The following is a 25,391-nucleotide window of genomic DNA, read 5'->3' on the forward strand; positions in this document are numbered from 1 at the left end:
ATATTATATGACATCTTCAGTTCGAGTGGGAAACTTAGGAAAATCGAAAATTCCTTCGGCAAAATTAAATTAATTATTACGTTTCCATTAGTCTCATGTCATACATTTGGATAACATGGTATAATATGTAGCTCATAAAATCAAGATTCTAATTCTCTCATCAATTAGCATCTAACATACTAATATATAATTCTGGTTTACTTGGCCAATACCAAAACTAATAAGATATCCATCCTCTTTCTCAGAAAATAATTTTGTTGTTGTCCAAAGTATCATTTATTTATTTAAAAGTAGTGGTACACATTTTAAATTTTTTATCCCAAATAACTATCCTAAATGATGTGGTATTTATGAATTGGTTAGTGAGATAATACAATTAATTTACTTGTATTTTGTAAAAAATTATCAATCAATTAATAATACCCTATCATTTGCAATAATTATTTGGAATAAAAAATTTGGAATGTTTATGATTACTCTTTATTTAAAGTAACTGATGAAAATCCGGCTGCTAAAGCATGACAAGATCCATTAAGCATCAATTGGTAACAGAGCTTAGGTTCTAAATCAAGTTTGATCATTATGAATATATTTGGTTTTTCTAATTCTGCATAATTTTGTTTCTTAATTTTTGTTTGAATCCATAAACCTATCTTCTTTAATTATTCTTTTCCCCAACTTTGCCTTGATCCTTCAAGTTCTACTCTTTCTCATTTAAAAGAAAAAACCAAAAAATAAAACTAAAGAAAGTTTCAAAAATCAATTGAATTTAAAGAGTAGCTTGGTATTCAAGTCTTGCCTATTCCAATTTTCAGCAATTAAAAAAAAAGGGGGTAATTCTAATTGCATCAAGATTTATAATTTTTTTTCTTTATTTGCTTATGATTTGTTAAGATTGGATTGTTGCAAGTGAATTTTGGTAGAGTTCATTTAGTTCAATAAAGAACTAAAGGAGAAAATTAAAGAATGGAGAAAGACAAGAGTATGTGAGCTTATAAGAGGGTAAAAGGCATATTTGAGTAAACACGAGTGTGAGTACTATCAATGTTGAGTGGAAACATGTGAGGAGTATTCGTGAGGTTTTCTAACTTTGTTTTGTAGGTTACTAAATATGTCTCAAGACAGAAATCAATTTATTTCCAATGATGCTCGGGAAAAGATAGACTTTAAATTATTCTTTAAGTCCTTAGAACAAAAGTTTGAATGCTTGGAATTGAGGTTTGATGAGGTGAATGAGAGAATATATAAAGTTGAATCTAACTCACAAAAGCAACTACCACTAAAAACTCTTAATTTGCAACAAAGAGGGAGAAATTCATATAGGTGTGCTGATGAAGATGACTATAGGGAAGACCTAGATAGAGAAGATCGTGCTCCTTATATTAATTTAAGCAGATTTGGGCGAAAGAATGAAAATAGAGAGGTTAGATATAGAGATTAAAGTTTTAATAATAGTGAGAGCTTTTCTCTTTGTTTCTTTAGAGAACTACCAGAACTCAAGATTTCATCTTGTGGCATTCTTTCTTAACTTATCACTCACAATCTTCTCTTCTTCCTTGAGTGTGGGGTCAAGCCCAGATTTATTATATCATTGGTTCTTATATTTATAGGACAAGGTCTTTATTTTATGATTGTTTGAATATAAATTAGAACGATCCTTAGTAAATGAACCTCAACAAGTGTAAGATCTCACCAATCTTTGTCAAGTTCACATCAGTAGCTAGGTATTCAAGCACAAATTAATCAATTTATTTGTGAGAGATTTTCAGCATTTAATTTGATCTATAGTAAGAATATATGAAAAATGGGAACGACTATTTCAATTGAAGATTTTTATTTGAATTTAGACATCAAAATTTGATTATTTATTTAATGTAAACTAACTGTTTTGACAATTGCTTACATGTTATTAAATTTTTTTTTAAAATAGCTTTAAAAAAAAGAGCTGGCACATTAAGTTGTAGAAATTTTAAAAGGGTAAAAGTTTGTTTAGTCCCTATATTATGAGGTTAGTGTCCATTTAGTCCCTGTATTTTTAAAAACACCTCAAAACGTCCCTGCTACTAAATATTGACACTTATGCCATTATTTTTTTATTTTTAACTTATTTTTACAATATTACATTTTTACAATAATGTTTCTTTTTTGGATATTAATAAAAAATTAAATTATCAAATTAAACTCAAAAATAAAATAAAAACAAAAAAGGTATATATTAATTTTTGTGGAAGCTCACGTATGTCTAAAAAATTAATATCGTAAAAAATTACATTATCAATTTTTTTAGAAAAATTAATATTTTAACTCAAGAGTATGTTCCACAAAAATTAATATATTTTTTTTAATTTTATTTTATTTTTTGGTGTTAAACTGGTAATTTATTTTTTTCTTTTTAATAATGTCTAAAAAAATTATTATAATAGGGTTATTTTTTTCTTTTTAATAATGTCTAAAAAATTATTATAATAGGGCAATATTATAAAAATAAGTTAAAAAGAACAAAAGATAATGGCAAAAGTGTCAATAATTTAATAGTGGGGATGGTTTGAGGTATTTTTAAAAATATAGGGACTAATCGGGTACTAACTTCAAAATATAGGGATTAAACGTACTTTTACCCATTTTAAAAGATAGAGAACATCTCTAGCTCCTGGTGTTCTTTCCTTAGGTTGCTCATAATCTAATTCAATTCGCTCAATCCGTCTGATTCGTAAAAATTCGATTCATAAAAATCCAATCTATGGACTGATGGAAGGATTCGATGAAAGTTTTAAAATCTATAGTAGGTGAATTAGATATGAATTTTTTACTTTTGTAAATCTGCAAAAATCGGCAAATGCCAAAAAAAATTATTTAATTAAAATAGTAAAACTTATAAACGTGGCATTACTGCCTACTAATAAATAAATAAGTTAAATATAGTTACATTAATGTCATATTATATCACATGTGATAATAATATAAAATAAAAATAATAAAATAATTGAATAATTAAATAAACAAATATAGCTTCCTAAACAATAAAAATTCTAAAGCATTTTGACAAATTGGAGGTAGACATTTTGGGCCATCATCAATGCTCTCAAGTTTCAACTTTTATATAGATTTAAATTCATAATTTTAGTTTTCAAGTATTGATCTAAACAAATGTGATTTTTTTTTAGTTTCGGAATGTTATATTTTGAAACTTTGAATGTATTATTCTAGCTTTATTTAAACAATTAACTTATTTAAATATTATTCAGTTTTGAATTTGATCGGTAGTAAAATTATTTTTATATCAAATTTTTTATCTAATTAGTTCGTAGATTTGACATAATTAAAAATTTTAATATGTAAACTAATTTGAAAAAATATGGATTGGTTATCGATTGGGTCAAATACGCATATGATCCACAGATATATGATTGAATTTGGATTAAGCTTCACCAATCCGTAGATTAGTTTGGATTCAAAGATTATAATCCATAAAATCGTGAATCATATATGGGTTGATGTCTAATTAACAAAATTCAATCTACAAACACCCCTATCTTTAATTGCTTTTAGCATATATATTGACACCAAAATTTGCATCGATGATAAAAGTGAGCAAGAGTTGTTCTACTTAGGAAACAGACCATGAGAGAGGTTGTTGTCCTTGGATTACCATTGTTAAGAATGAAAAGCTTGGAATCCTGCAAAAAATAATCCATTAGAGAATGTTGGCGACGTAGAACTCTTATGCTTAAGTTAGAAATCGAGAGCGGTGCAATAACAAACAAATAATAAGAGAGAGAAGAGATTTAAAGTATTATAATCTTCCTCTAATATACCTATTTCTCATGATTGTATCTTTGAGTGATGATCTTTTTATTTAAGAGAGATACTCATAAGTGTAATTTAGTTATGAAAACTTATCTTCTATCTTGTAGGATTTGACTTTGACGGCGATTAAGACTTATATTGTTTTATACTATTTAGATTAAAACATGTTATTGGATTGTGGTCCTTGGGCTATGAGGTCCATTCGTTTATGCAAATGGGTCGAGCCTCGTAAAAATATGGTATAACAATAATTTTTTTGGGGAAAAATAATATTTCCTGTTTCTAGCAAATCGTATTCTTCCCCGAAGAGATCAAGTTGATATACATATGTTTTAACATCAAACCAGATCTACAGTTCATCTCTTTATTGTTATTGATCTCTTGTATTATAACCTTTAATTTGTGTTGTAGCCAGGTATAATTGTTTTTGTTTCTTGTTTGACAAATTAATAATTAAACCAATTAGTTAGTTTGCTGCTGGTTTCTTATCTTTTTATGGTAAATTTAATGGGGGTGTAAAATAGATGAATAATGGCAAAACAATTCCGTCTTGATTCTGCAATTAACTAATGGTTCAGAATAACACGTACACTTATTCTTATTCTTATAATTTTACTATTAAAATTCCCATATTGATTCTTTTAACTGAAAAGTGTAGAACAACACAAAGTTCTCTTTTTCCCAAGGCTTGTGATTAAACTATATATTAAATTGGAATGCCTATTAAGTAATAGCAACTAAGTAATAGCAATGTGATGAGGGAATAAAACTTTCTGAGGCCGTGTAGACAGCCATGTTGGGTAGTGATTTTCAAAGATAGTGGGAAACGAAAAAAAAAAAAAAAAGATTTTGAGAATATAACGTTCCTTTTGCGTGAAACTCTAATATGTTAGTGATAGTATCTCATGTTAATTAAGAATATTTGCTAGATTAATAATATAATCCTATGTGAACTAATTCTGAACTTGTAAGCTAACTTTAATTTGAGTATACATTAAATCCATATACGTTTTTATTTATATCAGAGCCAAACTCACTCACCACCAAATGGTGCCAAACTCACCCTCAAGTGGTAAACATATGCCACATCGGGACTGGGTATACGATGAATGATTTCCCTTAATTGATCGCTTAATGGTGCGCCTTGATGACCTAGATTTGAAGCATTAATAACGTGATGATAAAGTTTTGATACCATTCCCTTTGGAAAGGGTAATATATAATTCTATTTAATTATGTAGGCTAGGAGACATCACCAAGAAAACTGCTTACTGCTACCCCCTGGACTTGGAATAGTATGTATCAGAGAAGCAACTTTGGAATATATTACCAAGAGATATTACAGCATAAGGGAAGCGATGCCAAAGCCAATAGATAGAGATTAGAGGAATATCTTCTTTGGGTTTGGAATCGTTTCTTGCTTATTTCTCTTCTTTTTCTTCCTTAGCCATTTTGCCTTTACCTTGACAATATATCTATATATATCGAGCCCATGGCTACCTTACTAGCTAAGGCTTTCCGCTCAGTTATATCTTCTATTGCATACTGTTTCTGTTTGTTTCGCTATCAAGACAAATTCAAAACCATCAACGTTAACAACAACATGCCTAAGGGACGACCACTTTCTTTGCAGGTTTGCTCGCTTAATTAATTAATTTTGCATGTTTTTCATCGATCCCTTCTGAATTGGACCCCTGTGTACGTCGGTATCTCATCTCTTTATTTGGTTTGGCCTTCCACTTTCATCATATATGGTCCATGGTTTTTCATTTTCGAGTTGCCAAAGAAACAAACTTTCTTTTCGTCTAATTTTATTTTCAAAAGGTCACTTTTGGCTCCTTAATGTTAACCAGCTTCATCACCATAACTGTTTTTCTGTTTCCAACTTCTTAAGATACAAAAGAATATATAGGCAAGAGATAGTTTTGCTTCTTCTTTTTTTTCGGGTCTTTAGAAATAAAAGAACTAAAAATCTTGTTTTGCTGATTAGTTTTTATAAATATCAATTATATAGAGAGAGATACTTTCTCTAGTGCAGCTGTACTCATTTTTTTTATGCGGATATATTTTTAAGTCATGTAACTTAATAGCGTTAATTTTTAATATTATTAAACTGCACGTTTTTATAGTACATTAAAAATAAATTATATTAAGCCACTTATCTTAACAGCTACAATGTCTGTATTAAAAAATCGTCCGCACGGGAGTGCATATATATATATATACACTTTGGCTGCAATTAGCTCAAAACTTCTTTCGGTCACTGTTATGGCTCTTTAATCACGTTGTCGTTTAGTATAGCAGCTTTAGGTATTAAAATTAAAATTTAATAGGTAAATAATTAATAATATTACTGCTGGCTGCTTGCTGCGGGCTATAAAGTGAATATATATTAAGATACGTATCCATGGTAACCAACAATTAATACGTACGTTTAATTAGTTAATCTAAACAAAACAGGTAATCCCTTTGGTTTCCTATACTACATAAATATAACTGGCTAAAGTAGACAGGTAGTAATGCATAAAGGTAATTTAAATTAAAGTGAGCAAAAGGAAAAAAGAAAAATGATCCCGTACGTTGGCATTTGGCAAAATCAAAATCCGTCTGGGAAACGCGTTTTTCTTTGCAGACTGTGGAGCTTAAAGTCCGGATGTGCTGCACTGGCTGCGAGCGAGTTGTCAAAAACGCCATTTACAAGCTTAGAGGTACATAATTATACAGAGCTACCTAGCTAGCTATAGCAAATTAGTTATTAAATCTTTAAAATGTATTGGGTATGTATGTATTAATAACTATATATATGTTGTACGCGCGTGTATGTATGCATGTTAGGGGTTGATTCAGTGGAGGTGGAGCTAGAGTTGGAAAAGGTGACGGCGGTGGGGTACGTTGATCGGAATAAGGTGCTCAAGGCGGTGAGGAGGGCAGGAAAGAGGGCTGAATTTTGGCCCTACCCTAATCCACCATTGTACTTCACATCTGCAAATAATTATTTCAAAGACACAACAAATGAATTTAAGGAGAGTTACAACTATTATAGGCATGGCTACAATGTTGGGGACAAGCATGGAACACTTCCCGTCACTCACCGAGGAGACGACAAAGTCAGCAACATGTTCAACGACGATAACGTTAATGCTTGTTGCCTCATGTAGTTAGCGTACGTAGCGATGTGTTTATTAATTGTACGTGTATGTTGTCATACGTTAATTATTTCTCTTAACTATTCGGTTATGTATGTAAAATGTTAATTATTATATTTCATATATGTGCAATGTTTATGAAGAGAATAATTTGTCAATCATATAATTGCATTCTACATGTACCTGTATATAGATATACAGTGAGGTTATAATCGTAGACCTCTGGCTTTATTAAAATTAGGATAAGTTAAAATAAATAAAAAATATGTATATCTTACATGATGAAATACATTATATTGGAGTCTGTATTCTTTTTTTTTTTTTTTTGTCTTTTAGCTCATCTTAGACTTTAATATGATTAGGAAATCCTAACTAAAAAATTATTATATACATCTCTCTCTGTGTGCGCGCACTTGTGAGTGTGCGGGTGTATGTGCCAATGCAAGAATTTTCGTGCACTAGCAGGAGGCCAAATCAAGTGATCAGGATCTTACGTTAAATACTAGAGATGGTAAATGTAGGAAATATCTTTTGGCATATTTTTCTTTTAGTTGATCTAAGTTTCTATCACCTTAGTGATAAGGTCTTTCATAGTCGAAATAGATACGAAGAGCTGAGAATCTCATTATAAAGAGCTTTTGAAGTCATAAAGTAACAGTGAGCTCGAGGAGATACTTTCCTATTAGTTAGTCTTCCTTTTCTCCTCGATCATCTCTTCAATTATTGTTAGTGTTATCTCTCGAAGTATTGTTAATCTTGGTGCCCCAAAAATGAGAATATAAAAAATAGTCAAAGAGGGACAATGGCGTGTCTACTTTGACGCTCAAGTCAACAATAGGCCTCTTTAAGACAAATAAGAAATGTCTTGTTGAGCTTAAACAAGGAGAAGAGACGAGAATAAGAGAACGATGAATGAATATTAAGTGTTAAAGAGCTGGGAGAGATAGGGAGGCCCCTCCCCACGCACCCCCCCCCCCCCCTCCCACCCAAAAAAAAAAAGCCCCTCACCGTACACATGAGAAGCCTTACATGTATATATGCTCTTCGCACTCTTCCAATCCCAGAATGCTGAATTGATAGAGTGTACAGGAATAAAGTGGGATCCAAAGATGGAGCCCACCTTATGCAACCTACCAAAAAAAAGAAAAGAATTTGGGAGTCGTTGGATTCCAACGACTCATCTAGAATTTTTAGATTGTAATACAATCTGAGAATCCTGGATCTGATAATTTCCATATATATACATATATAAGAAATATTCTAATCCAAAATTTTAAAGTCCAGTAAAGTTTGAGAAAACGCATAAACTATAAGGTTTATATACTTTAAGTTTTAAGTCTCTTAAACCACATAGTTTTAAAAAAAATTTCACACTTTCTTGTTTTTTGATTTGCAGAGAAAGTGAAATATTCATATGGCACATAGCATATTCATTCTACTTGGATAGAGAAAAAAAATATTCCCATATTATATTCCACATTTTTTTGTCTATATCTCACCTCTAAGGATGGCAAAATTACATGCAAATTCAACCACTTTAGATATTTTTAGGAGTTGTAGGCAGGATTGGTATTTCAAATTTATACCTCACTACGAGTTGTGAATGAGTTTGATATTTTAAAAAAAAAAATCTATGGGTTGCCACGTACCACATTTTTTTTTAATTTTAATAATAAATATTATATTAAAAATTTTAATCATAAATATATGTAAGTTGAAGTTATTACTCACATGATCTAATCTTCCTAATTCTTAAACCTACCTAACCTAACTCATTGCAGCTGCATGTCCTGCTCCCTCTAGACTCTAGTTTGTATTTGTGTGTGTTAAGATAGTAATGGTTGTTTATTAAAATTAGACTTTTATTTATTTAATTTTATATTAATAAAATATAAAGCTGAGTATTTTATGCAGATATTTTTTAGGCTATTGATATAAATTTATATTTTTAATTATATAATTTAAAATTTTATGTATTATAAAAAATATTTTTTTAATATTTATGATTTTAAACATGGAATTTTTTGTAATTCTTATGGTTTAGTAATTGTTAAAATCTGTAAGAGATGAGTTTAGTAATTTTAATTTTTTATTAGTGCGGATTTAATAAAGACAAATTAGCAGTAGTTGGTAAACCGTTGCTATCCCTACTCATCCCTTGGATATGTGTCCAATTTTCATCTGGTGCTGAGATTTCTTCGTAAGATTTGCTATGATTTCATTTGACGGAGGAAAGAGACAGAAAAAAAATCTTTCCATGACCATACATGAGTCATTGCTAATGCTGTCATTACCGTTCACCGGTGACAACTTTTTCAAAGAAAAAGTCCAGTCAGATTAGAACTCTGACCTTTAAATGTCGGTAGGCTGTACAGTAGCACGCACATTTTAGGATGATAAATGTTACATTAATTATAATTCGTTGGGATATACTACACTCTTAGAAACCTAGGCCCAGCTGGCTACCCCATGCAACCACTCGGCCCCAGAGCCCAGCCTTTGAGGACAGTGGTCCGAAATCCACAATTTCGAACCTGCATAAAATATTGTGAGATTTTTTTTTTAAATATGAAAAATAATTAAATAAACACAATTTTTTTTTTTTTAAATATGAGTGAAATAGATATCCATCATATGGATGGTAAAAAATGGCTTTAATCGGGTTTTTTCAAGCCTAAGTCTACTTTAAGATAAGCATGAAGGTTAGGCTTGATTAGGCCCATTGCGGGCTTGACCGGACTTGAGCTTTATTTATTTTTTTAATTTTTTTAAAATTATTATAAATTTAAAATAAATTAATAATCAACAAGTTGTTATAATCATAAATAAATTAAAGAAAATAAGTATTTATGTGGTGTTTGTATAAATTTTGTGATTACACCTTTTAGTTTTGAACTCAAGTCATAGTTTCATCATGTTGTGAATTGTTTAACTTATTAACTACCATTTTAATTCCTAGAAAGTGGTTAAATCTTCACTTGCTTTCATTGTTATTATCCAGCATGTGCTGATAAAATTAGCTTTGGGCCAACTAAAATTTGTTATTAGTCGATACCGCACTTAAGACTTCCCCAAGCTCAATAGTGTGACAGGATAATGTGTCATCAATGAAACTAGCGATTCCAGGCAATGAAAATGAAGCTGATGACAGTTGTGCATGGTTGGAAGAGGCAAAAGAGTTCGCCTGCGACTTTTAGCAAGAAAGCGCTGGTGTCTTCTCCTTTAAGAAGAAATGAAGGCATTAAGATCGGTGATGATGTCACCCGGCATTGAGTTGCTCTCACGACGTTGGCCTTATCTTTCGAATTTGATATTCTTAGTTGAAAAGATAATTAATCTTTACTTTCTGAAAATACAAGTTGTAAATTATTGGAAAAGCCTTGAGAGAAGGTCAAACTGTGGAAGAAATGCACCCTCAACCTTTGCTGAATGGGAAATTGCAGCCTGATGCTCAGGCTAATTGTATACCATGTTTATGATGAATAGAGATCGAATGTTTTGTTTGCACAGATGCACTGATGAGCTAGACAAAAACTAAGATTAATCTCTTTATTAATGTGACCTTTCCTGAGTCCCCTTGTTGGTCTCGTATGTGTAGAATTGCTGGTTAGTTTATGGAACCTAAGGCCATATACCATGCCTTTCACCAGTCATACACTTCATGCTCGTAGTGGTTCGTCAGCAGAAATAGCTTATTAAGGGGTTGATTATGTAATTTGGACAGTCTAGGTTGTCGACAAGAAAATATCCGCAAGATTTTGGCAGTGATATTGTTATATGCTTTCGTGTGTGGTAAGAAGTCGAAGAACCAAAATTATACAGGCTGTCTATAAACAAGTGAAACGCCATTGACCTTTTTTTTTGGGGTAAATCATGATCATCCTCGTGTTATTCATTAGCTTTCGACATTCAAGTTATGGGAGTTTTTGAAATTGCACTGTCTTAAGCATACGCATGCAGCCTTGTTGATCCAGGTGACATCTCATCACAAGTCTTTATGAATGGATGAATGAATGCTCGGAAGAATGTTAAGAGCCCAACCAACTTGCCAATATCTAAGGCAACCCAAACCTAAATTCACTGTCATAGTGTCATGGTGGACAAAATTATATATGTAGAATATTTGTGAATGATTTTCTTTTATCTTCGCCCTTACCATGGATCATGAATCCCTTCATGTTTACTGATGATGGGGGAAAAAAAAGCGGTAAATTAAAAGTGATAAAAGGGGGGTTTTGTTTGTTTAAGAAATATGCTAACTTTCTGTTTATTGACTGTAATTATCGCTTCATATTGGCTTCTTCTTCTTCTATTATTAAGGTGGCCATTTGTCTAGAGGGCTAGCGATGGATTTTGTGCGCGAGAATGTCTACGACAAAGAGTTCATGGGTTTCAAAAGTGTAAGAGAGGGGCGCCAATAGCAGAACTGTTGGATTAAACCCAATAAGAGCTGGGCGGGAAGGGGACATTGAAGAGAGAAACTGGCCCAACTAAAACAGGGCGAAATGTGAAAAAGGCTAACGGACTAAAATTTGTCTGTCATCTTTAATATGGTATCCATGGCATGTGCAATGCACATGAAGTAGAAGGAATACAGAAGAATAAGCCGAAAAGGTAATTGAATTTAATATTAGTTTTATGTGGTGATGGAGAAGCAGTAGTAAGATACGTGCTAATCAATTAAAGGGAAACACAACACGCAAAGGGTATTGAATAGGCAATTGGAAGTACAAGGGACAAGGCATGTAAACTTATTATTCAATTTCAACCCCAAGAGCTTAAAGTGACCATTCATCAAGTGGCAGTGGGGGACCTGACCCCCATGCGTAACTTGTTTGGTATCCCATTTATGATAAGCCCCAGCAAGCCTACTTAGATATATGTGTGTATTATTTTATATGCTCATAAGAGTAAATGGACAACAATTTTGAAAAATCAACATGCATGTCTTTGTCATATTTGAGATACTGCTGCCAAACCCACAATCTAATTTAGCTGTAATCGTCAAAAGTGCCGAACACTACTCTCGCTCTCTTTCTCAATGGTCCATCCACAACACTGCCTTCCTTTGCCCTGTCATTGTTAATTTGTTGATGTATTGTTGGCTTTATCAACGACGACACAGACAGTGATAACAATAACAACAATAATAATAATTAATAAATAAGTAACATATTAAGTATGAAACGAATAGAAGTGTCAGCTTTTTCACTCGTCTCTTTCCATCTTCTGCTGCTGCTGCAGCTGCTTTAGGCCAGCAACACAATTAATGACGAAACCTAAAAGGTTAAAGGGCTTTCCCATTGGAATAATGAATGAGTAAATAAATGAAATTGGAATTTCGGTGAATGAGTAGAGAATGAGCAGAAATGATCAGAATGTGCGCGGGTGGCGCAGGGCAGCTTCGTGATATGGGGGAAAACATGGAATGTTGATCAATAAATTTGGGTAACAGAGACAGAGAGCATGCCACTTGCCTTAATTTCCCTACTCGTACGTTTTCCTTTTTTTCTGTCAACTCTTGATTAGCTTTCACCATCGAAAAAGTTCTACTATATAGTATGTACAATACATATCAGCAGCTAAAAAAGCAACATGTGTGTACGTGGACGCGCGCGCACATACTTAATATATTTATTTTATTAAAATAAAGATGTTATTAAAATATAAAAAAAAATATTGAAAGACATTCAAAATTATATTTTTTATTTATTAATATATTAAGATTTATATTTTTTAATTTATTAGTAATATCTTCATTTTGTAAGAATAAAGACGTCTTTATTAAGAAATTATTACTATTACTATGTATGTATGTATGTATGTATGTATGTATGTATGGACCAAAAAGCAAAAGCAAGGTGGGAGGGGCATCAGCATCATATTAATTAAAATTCACGGGAATGTACTAGCAGCCAGTGTAATTCAAAATCGCTTTTGCTATTGCTATTGCTATTGCTGCGTCAATAATAAGAGAGGAGAGCTAGCTACCGAAGAAAGAAGGAACAAACAAAATAAACCAAATAAAACGTACGTGGTCCATGCAATTTCTTCTAGGAAGGAGTGGGATTCAATTGCATTTGCACGCGTCTTCTGCTGCTGCTCTCTCTATTCACACACACTTGCGACAAATTAAGCTTTACTACAACCTTTTTCTTTTCTTTTCTTTCCTTTTCTTTTCTTTCAATAGACATATTCATTTTCAAATAATATATATACATCTATTTTATTGTCGTCATTCATTACGCCTACATATAAACCCTAAACCTAGCTAGCTAGCTAGAGTGGGGACGACTCCTCTCTCTCTCTCTCTCTCTCCCTGTGTGCGAGTGTGCGTGTTGAGGGTTTTTCCGCCTTTCTGTTCATTAAAATATCCTAAATATTTATTGACTAGTCGCAGGCAGCTGCCTTTGCGTTGCCATAAAATTAAAGGATATAGCTAGCCTCTGGCACATGAATGTGATATATATATATATATATATACTGCCGCATATGCTCCGGTGTGCTTTGAGGAAAAACAGTTGAAAGAAAGACGAAGAGATTAGAGATCGTGAGCAGATTCTAAATGAGAAAGCCAAAGTTAAAGGTGATAGCAGCACATACATAATTAAGCAAATACAAAATTAATTAATAATTACTGATCCATAAAAATATAATTCAACAGCTCTTTTTTCTAGCTAGCAGCTGCCCAACGCAAAGTACAAATAAAGTAGATTGTTGCAGCTAGCGACTAGATGCATGCATAGAGTCGTAATAGTAGTATCTATACTGCTATGTGTTAATGTGTGTGTGTGTGTGTGTGTGTGTGTGTGTGTATAAAGTCTTTTCGCAGAGAATAGGTGGGCCACATACTTAGTGATAACGATCGATGGTCCTGAATGCATGCACTTAGATGCACAGTCATGGTCTATACACATGTATGTATGTTTGTGTGAATGGTGATAATGATTTATGAACCCGACCTCAGTCTACTATACCAGCTAGATAGACTGATAAGTACCTATATCTTTATCTACTTCAATTTAAAATTAATTTTGAGAGAAACTGGACGGGCGTAAACAAACACAGTGGGTTGTCCTTGAAAAGCTTGACAGCAGCCAGCCTAACAACAATTTTGCTTACTCTGGTAAAATCCTCACTGCCCTCCCTCTCCCTCTTTGACACCCACCCACTTTGACAATTTTACTACTCTCTTTTTTAATATTATTATTCTTCTGTACTAATTACCATGTGTATATTTAATATTCTGTGCCAACCACCTTTATACCTTTGTAATTTTGTGGCTCACAAGTGGTCTAAATTCACATTCCTTTACACTAACTAAATTGTTGTATTTGGTCTAAAAGAAGCTCCTGCGGAGCTCACGTAGGACCTTTTTTTTTTTTTTTTTTTTTTTTTTAATCTTGTGATGCTTATTTGTCTCTTTAATGAATAGTTATTTTCATTCTTTGAATGGCTCATAGTACGTAGAAACCTTTCCCCCCCTTTTTTTTCACAAAGAAAAGACCCATAAGATAATATTATGTTTTTGGTTCTAAGTTTTTCAATCCGGGTTTAGAATTCGTGATTAAAGTCCGAAATAGATTTATGATGCCCTGAAGTAACTTTTACGACAATATAAATTTAGTTGCGACACTATAAATTTGTTCCAAATTTTAATCTTAGATTCTGAGCACGAATATAATAAGCGCTTATGTATATAGCATAAGATACAATTAATAAATCAAAGAAGAAAGTCTACATAGGACGTTAATAATTATGTGGGACAGTTACAAAAAAAAAAAAAAAAAAAACCTGTGTTTTGGATTTTGCTCTCCTGATTATTGATCAACCGCACTTAGAAGTCTATTCAAAGTTTATTGAATGGGCTTATGGATGACGTGGTATATATTTCTTAAAATTAAGATTTTTTAAAATTAACCAAGAAGAATTAATTGTGCTTATTCACCTTTTTTTTCATCTGTATATTCAATTTATTGATATTTCCACCCATTATCTATTATGATCACTCTTAAATTAACTTTATTATGACGAAATTTAAATTTTTACCCTCACATATATCATAATGATATCTACTCCACTCTATGAGTAAAGAAAGATATATATTTTTATCTATTTTTTAATTAGAATTGAGTCGATACTCTTACCAAAGTGATCAGGACATATTTTAAGGTATTTAAGAGGATCTCTATGTCGGGTGCCGCAATTCAAACTTAATGAGATTATTTTGTCATTACTTGTTTAGCTTTAGTGCTTTCATAGCATATCTTCTCAATGTAGAAAATAAATTGTGGGGGAAAAAAAATTGTTCTATAGTGAGCTTTTTTCAAGTCACTTAATAACTGTTAGACTCTCACCTTATATGTAAATAACTGTTATTGGAGATTAATTATATATATATATATATATATTTGGAAATGGAGATTAATTAACTGTTGCGGTTAAAAGCTTACCTTCTTTTGTTTTGTTGTATATTTTTTTACTCCATTTTAAGCATGCTTTGGGTGAAATGTACATTTAATGCCCGGTGATCGGAACTGTATTGAGATTGATAATTACCTTTGCAATTTGCACTAGACCTCCATTCTTGAGCAAATACATGATGAAATTGAAGACAAACATTCTTCTGTCAGAACTGAGAAGAATCACAAGAAATTTAAGAATGGGCAAGAATTTAAAATAAATAAATAAATGAAAATTGCCATCTATACTTGAGCAAAGGTTAGGCAAATTAATCTCTTTTTGTGGAAGGATTGCGCATCCCGAACTCTGTCGTGATTCTTTTCCTTTTGGTCCTCCATTTTTGTGATTATTTTCAAATCTTTTCTGGAATATATGACACAGAACAAACTCCTATAGACAAAAGTTTCATGTAATCAAAAAGCCACAACTTCCAAATACACCACATAAGGTTAGGGGGTTTAAGAACATTTCCCACAGTGTTAAATGTGCATACTAGTTTATTTTTTAGAAAAATCCCAGCCCCCTACATCGATATCCATGGCGAGCTAACTATCTTTAAGAGCGGCCGGTTTTGGCAAGAGATTCATCAATTAATTGCAGCAAATTAATCCTCAGGTTCCAATAAAAAAAAATTTATATGATGGTGATCATGCGGTATGCACGAAAGAACTTACTCTAGCCGTTATCATATAATTTCTTGAGAAATACCGTTGCTTTTTATAAGAAGGCAGCTGAATGATGGATATTCTAAATATGAATCTTACCAATTAAGGTCCTATTTGGTATTGAGGTGTTGTACCTTTTAACTTATAGTTGCTGTGGAAAAAAAAAAACTATAACTATGAAACAAAAATTAATAATATGTAATAAATATAAATTTTGAATTATAATTTTGACAAAATTATTAAATATATTATAGATTTTCCACCATACAACTGAAAAATCACATTAACATACCTTGCAAGATACAACAACTATTGTTTATCAAATACTTTAGTACTGTAATTTTTAAGCTACAACCACACAATCTCAATCTCAAACGGACCCTAATTAACATAAATAAATGAAAATAGCTAATGAAATTAAATTTAAAATAAACCAAATAATTCCTTCTTAGATAACGACCCATTTATATTAAGTTAAATATGTATCCTCTCTGAATATATATAGGCAGTGTTTCGAGCTAGTTAACTACAATGATCAGTTAGGACATGAAAACCCAGTTAACTAACTCTAAAAAAATATAAATATGTAGAATGCATAAAAATATCTAAAATTTAAACCTTGCGATCTTTCTTTCTTATGGCTAGTGTGCACACTGTGAGAAATGTCTTTATTGATCAATAACATGCTTGCTTTTTTTGAACCCATATGGTCGGAAATTATGAGAAAGATCATGACAACTTAAAAGGTGTTGAATGTGAATGCCTTCATGTCTCGCTTTTTAGTTCCTAGTCACCCTCCAATATCGCCCAATTCCATACATGAATCGAAACATTAATGTAATGGATGTTAGATGATCAAGTAACTTAATTTAATTAACAGACACTACGGAGCCTATGCTCAATGCATCTAAATTGGAAGTCAAAGGTTTAGGGTAAATTATCAAAGGGAAAAAAAAAAAAAAAAAGTTCATCAGGTAATGGTTCAGTCAGTTTTCTTTGGGGCAGCTTTCTAATGCATTTCTGCAAATTATTTTGATGCCTCAGAGAATTTCTTCAGGGCATGCATTTGACCAGAAAACAAGGAGAATGTGGATGAAAAAGGAGAAAAAAAAAGGTGAAAATTAAAATAACTTTGTGTACAGAAATGAAGGCACTCACTATATATAATACCTTCAAACAAAGCAAGGCATGATTTCAACATGTATATTTCTACCAAATCAGGACCTATAAACAGAAAGATATAAAGTTGTACATGGTATACATATATTATAACAAAAGGGATGTGATGAGAAACAGATGTTCTTATACTCCTCTTTAATTAATATGAATGAAATTACATTTAGTTATAAGATTCTATGCCACTTTAAGGATTGCAAGAAAACTAAACCATCTAGTACGCAAGACATTATAAACCAATAAACATTAGAAAGAAAAAATCACCTTGCAATAGCATGCTACAAGGAAAACAAATTTTCGGGGAAAAAATGGTAACGTTAATAGTTGGCTAAAATAATATTCTCTTGATGAATTCAGGAGGGATAGACATGCATTCAAGGGGGAAGGGACGCATCCAATCCAAAATAGTAGCAGTAACTCTATATTTGACAATTTATACGCCTCAATGAGGTTACTAGTTGGACTTTATTTGCAAAGAGTTTTATAAAGGACTTAAATAGTTGGCTAAAATAATTGAGGTAGAAACTAAATTCGATCATGAACAACTAGTGCTCACTTTTTTAGAAAAAAGTAATAGGGTGGAAATACAGTAGCTAGCAACAGCATTGTTATTGATCAATTAATTATATATTAGGGCTGAGAAAACTAAAGAGAAACAAGGGGAACATTCTATAGGTATATAGCAATTGCTTTCCTATAAATTAAACTGTGCAGTGCACTGCGCGCAATGAATTGAATGGAGAAACTGGAGGCTGCTGATTAATAATTAATATTCAGAATTAATGCACATGTGTATAATATATATACATAGAGAGAGAGAGAGCGAGAGAGAGAGGAATTGATGCTAAACAAGGGAAGCAAAAAAGAAAGCAAAAAGAGTTCAAAGAAATCAAGATAAATGTTACCTTTTAGAAGTCTGAAAAATTTTCTGCAAAAACCTGGGAGTGTGCCCAAGGAAGCAGCGACAAGAACAACAACCTACCAAAATAAAGACAAAAGAGAGCTAAAAACTTCAATAATATCTCACGTACCTAGCATACTGTATAAAGTTAATTACTGAGGCAGGAAAGCTTGTTATTACTGGGCTGGCAAGTGTAACAGTAAGAAAGAGCCAAAGACAGCAGAGAATAATTAAATTAAAACTCATTCATTCACTGAGAAAAACCATGGAGAAGCCACCACAGATTATTGGAGAAGCCACTACACTACCAGCCCCTTAAAAGGCAAACATTATATATATTTATATATATACACATATATGCATGCCATTATATTCTATTTCTCATAAACAAATTAATATTGTTTACTTTCTAACCTATATACACTATATATAATCAAATGATCACAAAAGTAAGTTAACTAAAGGATATACAGATATAGAAGACATAAGTGCTGCCTGATAGTCAGTCTAGCATGCACATAATCTTTATTTGAGATAAAATCTTCAGAAACACCAACACTTGAACCTGCTGCAGCTGCATGCATTATATTCCCCCTTGGGGATGGATCTCTGATACCCAATTTGATCACCAATATTTTTCTTTATTATTATTAAGTATAGATGGAGATGAAGACAGCACCATTAATATTGTGAAGACTGTATCAATGTAAAACCATATATAATCTAATTGCGTAAATATATATTAAGAAAAAGAAATTAAGATGAAAAAAAGAGAGGTGATGATTAGCCAAGCTAGCTGTCTTGAGTCTTGACAGATGATTTCTTCTTCTCCGGCAGCTAGCAGCTAGCAGCTAGCTATATACCGGATCAATCAAAGGACATGGAAGCCTTGCCTTTGTTGAGGAAGTCGAAAGGAGGAAGCAGTGGAGTAGCATCGTAGAGACTTAATTGTGATGATGAAGAAAGTTGAGAGGGCTGATCGTGAATTGCCATTGTAGCATGTTGGATACTTGTTGACGAGGACAATATGTGACATTCATCATCCGACTCCGTTATGGGGCAGTCCATGTTCACACCAAATAGTCTCAATCTCTTTGCCGTCGCCTTTCCTTGGACCACCGGCACCGAATCAAACACGATTGGATGCTGCTGCCACTTCGTCATTCCTATCTCCGTATGTGGTGGTGGTGGTGGTGGTTGTTGTTGTATGGCCGGCGCTGCTGGTAATTGTGATCTCAAGTACAAAATAGACCCCAGTGTACGAGTGCTTAGCACATTATTATTATTACCCGTACCACCAAGGCTGATGCTGTTACGGTTATAAAAGTTATTGTTGATTTGTGATTGTGAGTACATGGACGCCGGCAGTACTGGTGGCCTCATCATCAGCAAAGGATTCCAAGGAATGGACCGGTAAAATGGCAGGTGGCGAGAAAACGAAGCAGCAGCAGCAGCAGGAGGATGGGATCTTCTCCTCCAGTCAATGAAAAGACGACCTTTAGCCAAATCACCAACACCCCTATGAAAGGAAACAACGTCACCGGCATCCAGTTTCTTGTCCTTGACAAAGCGGCTCCAGCCTTTGGTCATGACGTAGCTTTGGCTGCTGTTCCAGTAAGAGTAGCGGAACCTCCATGGCTTTCCATTTCGATCCTCGAAATTCAAGAGAAGGCCTTTCTCGTTCGAGGAAGAGTCTAATGGGAAGTACTTTTCTGCGTGTTGCTTTGGAATGACTAAACGATTCAGCTTACCCACATCGCTTGGTGTTACAACTTTATCAAACATGTGTTCCTTCTCCAAGCTAATAAGAACACGATCTTCTTCTGCTTCTCCTTCTTCAATAATATCCTTCGTCTCCTGCATGATGATGGCCTGCTCTTTTGTTGGTGCTGCAGTTTCTTCTTCGTTTGAGACATCTTCTAATTCGGCGGCTGTCGTTGTTGTTGTTGTTTTGCCTAATAGCCAAGAACCCATTTGTGGTTGTTGTTGTTGTTTGTTGTAATTTTGATGATGAGTGGTAAGAGGAAGCAGCTGCTGGGTCTGGGTTGTGTATTGGTGGTGGTGGTGGTGGTGGTGAGAAGATGCAGATGATGGAGAGGAGGAAGAATTAGAAGCGTATGTAGTACTGAAATGAAGCTTCACGGCTTGGTTGCTACCGGTGTTGCTAATAATATTACCCATCTCATAATCAATTCCAATCATCTCATCTTCTTCACAAATTAACCTTTCTCTGTTTGAGTATGAGTTTGACGACGACCCAAACTCCATCGATTGTTAATTAATTAAAATCAAAATGCATCTAGATCACTACCCATACAACAAATCAAGATGGATGACACGAAGATCATCAACCCCCTACCCCACAACTAATATACTAATAACATGCTTCTTCAATTCCTTACAAACAAGGCAGCAGATATCAAATTAAAGAAACAAATTTGTGAAACAAGCGGCAGCTACCAGTGCTGCTACTTGTATGACTTTTCTTTATAGCAAACTATATATTCTGTGTGTCCATAGAGAGGGTGGGTTGAAGGTTTTTAATTATTAAGAAGACTCAGACGCATGAGATGGGCCTCCATGGACATTTCAAACTAACTGTACTACTGCAACTTCCTCTTCTTGTTGTTGACCTTGACAACCAAAAAAATTACAAAAAGTGAGAATGGAGAAATTATATCTACACACACACACACACATGTAAAAGCAAGCAAAGCAAAGCAAAACCTGATTTTTTCTTAATTTCTTACAGGGCGATGGTGCCTTAGCTCCCTGAAGGTTCACTAGTTAGGCCCAGTTGAATTATTATTATTATTATTATTATTCTTTTCTAAACAATTAATTGTACTAAATTAATACTAACAGAGAAAGAGAGAGAGAGAGAGAGAGAGCTAGGAGATATGAATGAAGATCGTAACTGGGAGGGTATTGAGTGAGTTTATACATACGTAGGGATAGGGACCCCCAAGTATTATCTGCTTGGGCTCATGTGAGCTTGTCATTGTCTTCATCCTGGGTACTGTTTCACACATTTTATTTGTTTCTTTATTTCTCTTCTCTGAAAAGGCCCCCCTAAGTCTAAGGCCAAAGCCAGCTGTTTTCTCCACCGCGAGCTTCATTCTCCACTTTTCTTTTTTATTTAATTCTATTTTCTTTTCTTTTTCAATTAATATTGCTCCTCTCCCTAATAATAATAATCACTATAAAAACAGTTTCCAATTTATTTTCAGAAAACAAAATTTAAAAAATATAATATAGAAAGTGAAGAATCAATCTAACTCAGGTTAGGGTTTTGATTTGGTCTCATTAAATTGGTATGGACCACTCTCTACTGTGGTGGTGGTGGGCGCACAACTAGATGGTAATTAATTGATTGATGAATAATAAAATAATTAAATTTAGAGTTATTAGATAGATAAAAGGTCTCGCTTAATTAAGTTCATTCGATTTAATTCATCAATAAAAAAAAGGTCTCGATGTCTTCCCACATGTCATATAACAACAACATTATATAGATCGTTAAATATAAGGCCCAATATCAATTTAATTAATCTCATCTTAGTTATGTAATAACCATCACCTATCACTTTGTTATTGATAATTCACTCAATTATTTGTTTTTAATTTTAATACCATCGTGAGCTGCGTGACTATATCCCTATTTATCTCTTTATATATGTGTGTGAGTGTATTATATTAGATCAAATGGGATTTTCGAAGAAATATAAAATAATAACACTAATCACAAGTTGTCATTAGTTGACTGTTAATTAACTTTTTTCTGCTGATTAGTCTTTTTTAATATACGCACATATACACAAACACATATTTTTTAGGATCAAGACTAACAAAAAAAGAAAAAGAAAACCCCACAAATTTACGGACATTAAAATATATAAAAAAAATAATACATTAAAATCTTTATTTTTATTTTTTTGTCTTTTAATTCCATCTGTACAAAATTAATGTTTTAATATCTGCACTTAAGAATTTCTATACATAAACCAAAAAAAAAAAAAGGGCTGCAGAGTGATTAATTTGAATGTTAACTGAGAAATGACATGTACATATGATTCCAAGCATCCAATCATTTCAAAGTCAAAACGTGTAGAGGAAAATGACGACCGGTAGCATCTCAATTGTAGGATAGTGGGGGTGGGGCAATAATAATAGTTGTGATTTGTTGAATACATATAATTGTGAAGCTGCTATATAATTGATGAACAAATATTACCCAACTGATCAAAATTATTGCACTGATTGGCTATGCTTCTATGTGTGTGTGTGTGTGTGTGTGTGTGTGTGTGTGTATGACTTACATGTGCGGCATAATTTGCTCCCCTTCGGTCCCCATCCTCCAGATTTGCTGCCTAAATCCTATCCAGCTATTTGCAAATGCCCTGTATTAGTTATTATTATTTATATGGTGATTAAAAAAGGGACCCATTCATACATATAATAATAATCACATGATTAATTCAAAACAGTGACATTTCATTCTGATTAATTATTGGAGGAGGGAGAAAGCAATTGCATTGGCCATTAATTTTGAATCTTGTAATGCTATGCTAGCTTTACCTGTCTTGATGTTCGTGAGAGCATACCTTTGAATTGGTTCAATTTAAGATTGTTGTTAACATATGAAAATGTCCAAAATGGTGGGATTCGGGAGACAGACATGACAATTATTATTTTACAATTATTACCGGGCAATTAGCTTTCAAGTCATTAACATTAAGCCAGCTTTCGTCATCTGACCTGGATAGGATGACGTTTGCATTTATTGAACTAATCAACAAAGGGAATCACGCAATTATAAACATTAATTACCGTTTATTATTATTAATTCATTATTATGTTTTTCTGCTTTTTTTTATTTTTTTCTGACTTGCCAAACAAACCCAACTTGCAAACCCACGCATTCCTCCTATCCAATCAATGAGAAAAGCCCACTTGTTCCAGCCCACGGATAATATTTCCATTAAACCAACAATTACAAGTTTACATCCCGCAAGTAGTGAAGTTTATAATTAATTAAGGGAATAATTAATAGTTACGTTTATGGTTTTTTAAAAAGGATTAGGAATTAGGATTCTCTTCTGATCTGATCTTCATCTGAGCAAATTTTATTGATATGATTGGTGGTTAATAAATTAAAAAATAAAAAATAAATAAATCTTAATCATCCACTAACACTAAAACACATGTAGCACAATATCTGTAAAAAAAATTAAGAATACTCATATCAGCAGAGGAAAATTAATGCTAAATTATCCGCATTTGGTCCTTGCCTAGCTAGAACAAATAATGTTGACTGGTATCTTTTGTGTATATATACGATTACTCATGTTGCATTGGGGATTTCTTAAATTAATATTTTTTTCTTAAAAAAAAGAAGAACCCAGTAGTATACTTGACCAGACCGACATGACCCAAGAGCTCCATTAATTAATCTCGTGTCTCAACTTGCAAAAAGAAAAAGTTCTCCAATGACATCCGCAAGTAGAATTAATTAATTAATTAATAATAATTATTATTATTATTATCATGAAGATAGCCACCATTTCTTTTTAATGTTTCGCTTTTCTACCATGCATGCAATAACTGATACGAAGCGTTTGTAAAATACCAAATTGAGTGAAAATTTAATAATTTAAAATGGCATATCTATCTATCAATCACCCTCTCACAAGTTGTGGAGGAAGTGGAGGAATATTAGTGGGGAGCCCAGCAATAATTTGTATTATTATTATTATTATCATTATTGTTTATTAAAAAATGGGGGTAGGTGAAGACAGGCATAGCATCGGCAGCGTTTCTGATTCTGAATCCGAAGATTGGACAATAATTATTACTTCTAATATATCATAATAATAATAACAACAACAACAACAATAATAATAATAATAATAAAAGAAGTGTCTCTACCCCCAAATCTAGCTAGGACTTTCTTGGAATTTAAATTTCAATGGAAATTAAATTCTGACTAAAGAGAGTTTAGAACATCACCAAAATACTCTTTAAATAAGATTTTTTTACTTATTTGAAGAAACACGCCAACATTTAAGGTTCCAAAAGACATTTCAATTAAAATTCTTTAAATAAAAAATAATTCTCTCTCTTCAAATTTGGAGAGTTGATTTCTACCTCTTCAATTTATATTTTATTACTTTTTACTAGAGAAAGAGAGAGAAATATTTTAATTACTATTGACTTTAAAAAAAATAATTTGATTAAAATAATATTAACTTATTTATATTTAAAGAGTCTTTTGGATAATAATATATTTTTTCACTCTTCTATTTGTCATATGGGTAAGCAAATAGATATTAAAGAGTAAAATTTATAGAGACATTTGGAGATGCTATTGCTAACCAATGGAAAGAGCAAGAGAAATCAAATTCCTTTTACAGTTCATGCCAACCGAACATGGCGTAAAGTCTAATGAGAGAGAGAGAGAAATGATCAATGATCTTGATAAGTATGCCACTAATTCTAGTGAATGGTTTCCACTTTCCAAAACCCACACTTAGGTGGCGTCTGTTTTTTAACTTAATGACTTAAAGTGACTTAACTTAATTAATTAAGTTAATTAGAGGCGTTTGTTTTTATAACTTAATGAGACTTTTTAGATAATTTTGACTTAATAAAATAAGCCAATTTTTTTAGCTTTTTACTTAATGGAGAAATTTGAATTAAGTCAATTACTTGCTATTGTCAAAAATATCCTTACTTTATAATTTATTTTTTATGTCTATCGCAAACTCACCCATAGACATTTACCTCACATAAAAATATCCATGTTTTTTCTTTCTTATATTATATACGATAAAATTTAAATTTATGGTATTTTATATATTAAAATTCTAAAATAATTATGTATTCGCTTGAATATAGTTTTACTTATAAATGTTAAAATATTGTGGTATTTAATATATTATTTATTTGACATTCAAATTTAATAGGGATACAAATGTAAAAGTACATATTTTTAGCTTTTTAAGTTGAAAAAAACAAACAACTTAATACTTATTTTATGAGATTCAGACGAAAAAATAAACATATTATTCGGATTCAGATATTCAGATCTATTCAGAATTCAGACTAATTCAGGTTTATTCAAATTTCAGACAAAAAAACAAACGCCACCTTAGATAACATTTGTCTTTTTTTTTTTTTTAAATAGAATAAGTTTTGAATTTTATTGAAGTTTGGGTATGAATTTAAATGCCT

General features: G+C 32.3%; 2 protein-coding genes across 3 annotated transcripts; one reads left to right on the forward strand and one right to left on the reverse strand.

Annotated features, from left to right (window-relative positions):
- The first annotated feature begins 5,260 nt into the window (after positions 1 to 5,260).
- On the forward strand, positions 5,261 to 7,074 carry LOC18047346 (heavy metal-associated isoprenylated plant protein 30). The gene is made up of 3 exons (XM_006439116.2): positions 5,261 to 5,440; positions 6,440 to 6,515; positions 6,643 to 7,074. Exons 1-3 carry the CDS (start codon positions 5,300 to 5,302, stop codon positions 6,963 to 6,965), a joined length of 540 nt encoding a protein of 179 aa, XP_006439179.1. The 5' UTR covers positions 5,261 to 5,299; the 3' UTR covers positions 6,966 to 7,074.
- An 11,704-nt stretch (positions 7,075 to 18,778) lies between these two features.
- On the reverse strand, positions 18,779 to 21,058 carry LOC18047347 (B3 domain-containing protein Os03g0120900). Of its 2 annotated transcripts, none has more exons than XM_024188919.1 (2): positions 20,909 to 21,058; positions 18,779 to 20,791 (listed from the first exon to the last, which is right to left on the reverse strand). In XM_024188919.1, exon 2 carries the CDS (start codon positions 20,424 to 20,426, stop codon positions 19,026 to 19,028), a length of 1,401 nt encoding a protein of 466 aa, XP_024044687.1. In that variant the 5' UTR covers positions 20,427 to 20,791; positions 20,909 to 21,058; the 3' UTR covers positions 18,779 to 19,025. The 2 variants fall into 2 exon arrangements, with proteins under 2 accessions (XP_024044687.1, XP_006439180.1); XM_006439117.2 differs by having other exon boundaries at positions 20,886 to 21,058.
- Positions 21,059 to 25,391: the final 4,333 nt, after the last annotated feature.

This window comes from Citrus clementina, unplaced genomic scaffold (assembly GCF_000493195.1).
Source record: "Citrus clementina cultivar Clemenules unplaced genomic scaffold, Citrus_clementina_v1.0 scaffold_3, whole genome shotgun sequence".
NCBI lineage: Eukaryota > Viridiplantae > Streptophyta > Magnoliopsida > Sapindales > Rutaceae > Citrus > Citrus x clementina.

Coding starts and splice junctions, on each gene's coding strand:
- LOC18047347 (XM_024188919.1), bottom strand. CDS start 20,426: ATGGAGTTTGGGTCGTCGTCAAACTCATACTCAAACAGAGAAAGGTTA.
- LOC18047346 (XM_006439116.2), top strand. CDS start 5,300: ATGGCTACCTTACTAGCTAAGGCTTTCCGCTCAGTTATATCTTCTATT. Junction 5,441..6,439: donor GACGACCACTTTCTTTGCAG/GTTTGCTCGCTT, acceptor TTTTCTTTGCAG/ACTGTGGAGCTTAAAGTCCG. Junction 6,516..6,642: donor CGCCATTTACAAGCTTAGAG/GTACATAATTAT, acceptor TATGCATGTTAG/GGGTTGATTCAGTGGAGGTG.